Source organism: Eurypyga helias, unplaced genomic scaffold, assembly GCF_000690775.1.
Source record: "Eurypyga helias isolate BGI_N326 unplaced genomic scaffold, ASM69077v1 scaffold33544, whole genome shotgun sequence".
Classification (NCBI taxonomy): Eukaryota; Metazoa; Chordata; class Aves; order Eurypygiformes; family Eurypygidae; genus Eurypyga; species Eurypyga helias.
Window position 1 is genome coordinate 37,846 of NW_010246142.1, and position 3,138 is coordinate 40,983.

A 3,138-nucleotide genomic window follows, 5' to 3' on the forward strand; every position below is an offset into this window, starting at 1 on the left:
ACTGCACTGGCTCGCTTTGTAGGATCACATTTTGGTGCCAAGGGCAGTGGGATTGTTACCGTGCACCCGCTACACAGATAATTCGGGTTGGATGAATGTCTTTTGTACAGTGAAGCCCAGTCTTCCTGCTCCATGCAATTCCCTTATCCCATCCAGCCTCAAAATCAAGCTGGTTTAGTCAAAATTCAAGATTCCGCACCGCATTTTCACTGGAGTGGAGGTGTGCCAGTGCCTCCCCACGCTCAGCTATTTGGGGGTAGCACAGGGTCCCGGGCAGAGCAGGGTGGGGGCTGAACTCCTCGTTAGCTCCTGCATTAACAGCATCAGGCAGAAAGGAGCAAATCCTGGGGACAGCAGTCGCCGCGGAGAGACATGGGGCTTTGCCGCTGCCTCCTGCCAGCCCTAATAATGTGGTTTTTTTTTTCTTTTGCAGGCCTATACAATTCAGGGACAATACGCTATTCCACACCCGGATGTGAGTTTTACCCTAATTTTTCTTATACCCTTTTCTGTCACCTGCATGCTACTGTTAATTCACAAAATATTAATATTAGACAATAATATTAATAGCATATTTTCAAAGTAACTGGCCGTGTGTAGTATCTGTACTACCTTGAATAGCCTTTTAACCTGTTAGCACTAAACTTTATTAATTCTGAGGACTTGGCCTGATGCTAAATTGTTTGCATTGTTCAGTGCTATCCCTTTGTTCTGAGAGAAATCATACTTTATGCATTTTGTGCCTCACAATGATCAAAACAAGCAAAAAGAGGAAATACTTTCCCCTCTGTTTCCCCCTTTTCCTTAAAATGTTGGTAAGCCAAAGGCTTATTTAGGTGCTGAGTGCCTTGGTGGGGTGGGGACAAACCAGAGCTCCAGCGATGCGTGGTTTCTTGCTTGGAGCCGGGGCTGGGGGACATGCCTTTTTGGGGGTCCTCCTACGGGTGACTCAGAAGCAGGCACTGAGGGTGGGATGGAGAGGATGCCCACCCACCACGCTGCTGGATCTCACCTTACCGAAGGCTCTGAGCCTCCCCAGGGGATCTGGACCCCAAACCGAAGCGGTCATCCTGGTTTTGACGGCTGTTTCGCTGGGGTTGGCTCCCCATCACCCTGCGGGGGGCATCGTGGATGTGGTCCCTGCTTCGTCTCGTACTCCTCGGTGTGGAGACCGGTGCTGCTCAGGCTTGCAGCGCGGATGGGTTTTGCTGATGCTTGGATGCTCCTGCTTGCGCCAGGCTCCTGTGCCTGCGGTGGGTCAGGGAGCCACGGCACGTCTGTTGGGGAGACATGTAGGGAACACCTGCTGGCATGTCTGCACGTAGAAGTGCCAACAGAAGTAGATGAGTGTATTTTAAAGTGTTTCTCCATGTATATCAGCAGTGAGGCACTGCAGTGCCGGCAGCAGACAGCTGCTTGGCTTCTGGGTGACGTCATGGCTGACACATGCCGGGGAGCTCTTGGAAAAAGCTGAGTTTTTCTAAATGTGTTTCAGAGGAGATAAAATACCCGTCGACTCCCATGCAGAGGCCCTCTCTTACTGGCAGGCTTGTGAGTCAGGGGTCCGCAGCGGAGGCTGCGTACAACGTGCCGCCCTGGGGATGCGGCTCAGTTGTAAGTGGTGTGGGCTGGGTGGAAAGCCTTCTCCAGCCATCCCGCCCGCGGGAAGAGCATGGTGGAGCTTGGTGCTCCTCGTTCTGGTGGGTGCTTTGGGTATGAAATCATATTTTTGCGTGATTGCGAACGGGGTGAGGCTGTTTGATGCCACGAATGCACACTCCCCGTGGGAGTGGTTAGGAGCTGTAGGCTGGATTTGCATTTTAGGAGCCGTGATTTCACCCCATTTAGTGGAGGCCAGGCTCTGCCTTTCCACGTGACACCAGTATGCGTGCACTTCGAATAGCCTGCTGTGGTGGTGGCTCGGAAATGTTCTTAATTGCGTGCGCGTCACTTTTGCTCCCTAAGCGGGATATAAATAAACACACCTGCGTATTTAGCGAGGGGTCATCAACGTATTCTTTGTCATGGTTTTCCTTTGCAAGCGGTGGCAACAGTTTAGTGTTTTCCTCATTATTATACCCCTCTGACTGTCAGAAATGAAATGCATTTAATACTTTCCCTGGCTGTGCTCTGCCCTGCTCCCAGCAGCTTTGGGAAACCTGGGAAAAGTTGCTTGTGTAGGAGCCATGTGCTCTATCCTTACTCTCATAGCTCTCTCGCAAAGATCGGTCATTTTAAACACTGCTCGGTGCAGAAACCAGTCTTGGATGTGATTTTAGGGCACTGCCCTTGCTCTGACAGCTGTCTGTGTTTAGCAAATACCTTTTGCAGACCCATGGCTGCAGGGTGGGCAGAATTTTGAATGCCAAAGCTAAACTGTGAGCTCCTGCCTTGATTTTACCCTCTGGGAACACTTCCCCCTCCGCTAGGTCAGCGAGGATTTTGGCTCACAAAGGGCTTCGGCATTGCCCAAGTACCTGTAAACTGTTTGGGAAGTGATGTGTAGCGACCTGCCTTCACCAGATTTGCACTGGGAGGTGAAAGGACAGCTGGGAGTCAGGGCCGTTTGGGAGTGAAATAAATGTCAGGAGCAGGGAAGCTCCCACACCAGAGCATCGGTCCTGGGTACGCACTGGTCTGGCAGCTGGTGAGATGTACCCAGGCGTTGCTGTGGGTGCCCAGGGATGCTCGGCGTGGCTGTACATTGGTCCCAGCACTGCTGTCCTATCCTCTTCCATCCTGTCTGGTGGGGAGAACTCCCTTCTGGTCTGCTGGAGAAAACAGAGTTTGGAGAAATGCCCTCAGGGTTTTGCTTCCAGCTTTTCTCAGGAAAGAGGAGAGGAGTGTTCCATGCACCACAAGTGTTCACGTAGCAGCTTTCACCTTAACACGTAGGCATAGCCATCCTCTTCTCTCCCAGGCTTTTTTCCTTGCTGCTATTACAGGTGTTTGCTAAATATCACTATCCAAACTGTGTCTTAAAGGACAAGGAGCTGCACAAACAGGGCTCGCCTGGGTTTAATTTGCTAGAAAACCAGATAGTTCCAAAAGTAAAGAGCAATGGATGCTGATGTCCCTGCTACCTGCAGGAGCGGTGGCATACCCGGTCCTATCCGGAGCTGACTGCGTTTCAGCAGG

At 51.4% G+C, this 3,138-nt stretch overlaps 1 protein-coding gene across 1 annotated transcript in view; it reads left to right on the forward strand.

Moving 5' to 3' along the window:
* Positions 1–3,138, forward strand: part of PCBP3 (poly(rC) binding protein 3) — a gene marked incomplete at its 3' end in the record, with an annotated part of 19,864 nt that overhangs the window by 8,266 nt on the left and 8,460 nt on the right. The window contains exon 8 of the mRNA XM_010150305.1: positions 434–475. Within this exon, the coding sequence (XP_010148607.1) occupies positions 434–475 (42 nt within the window). The remainder of the gene's footprint in view (positions 1–433; positions 476–3,138) is intronic.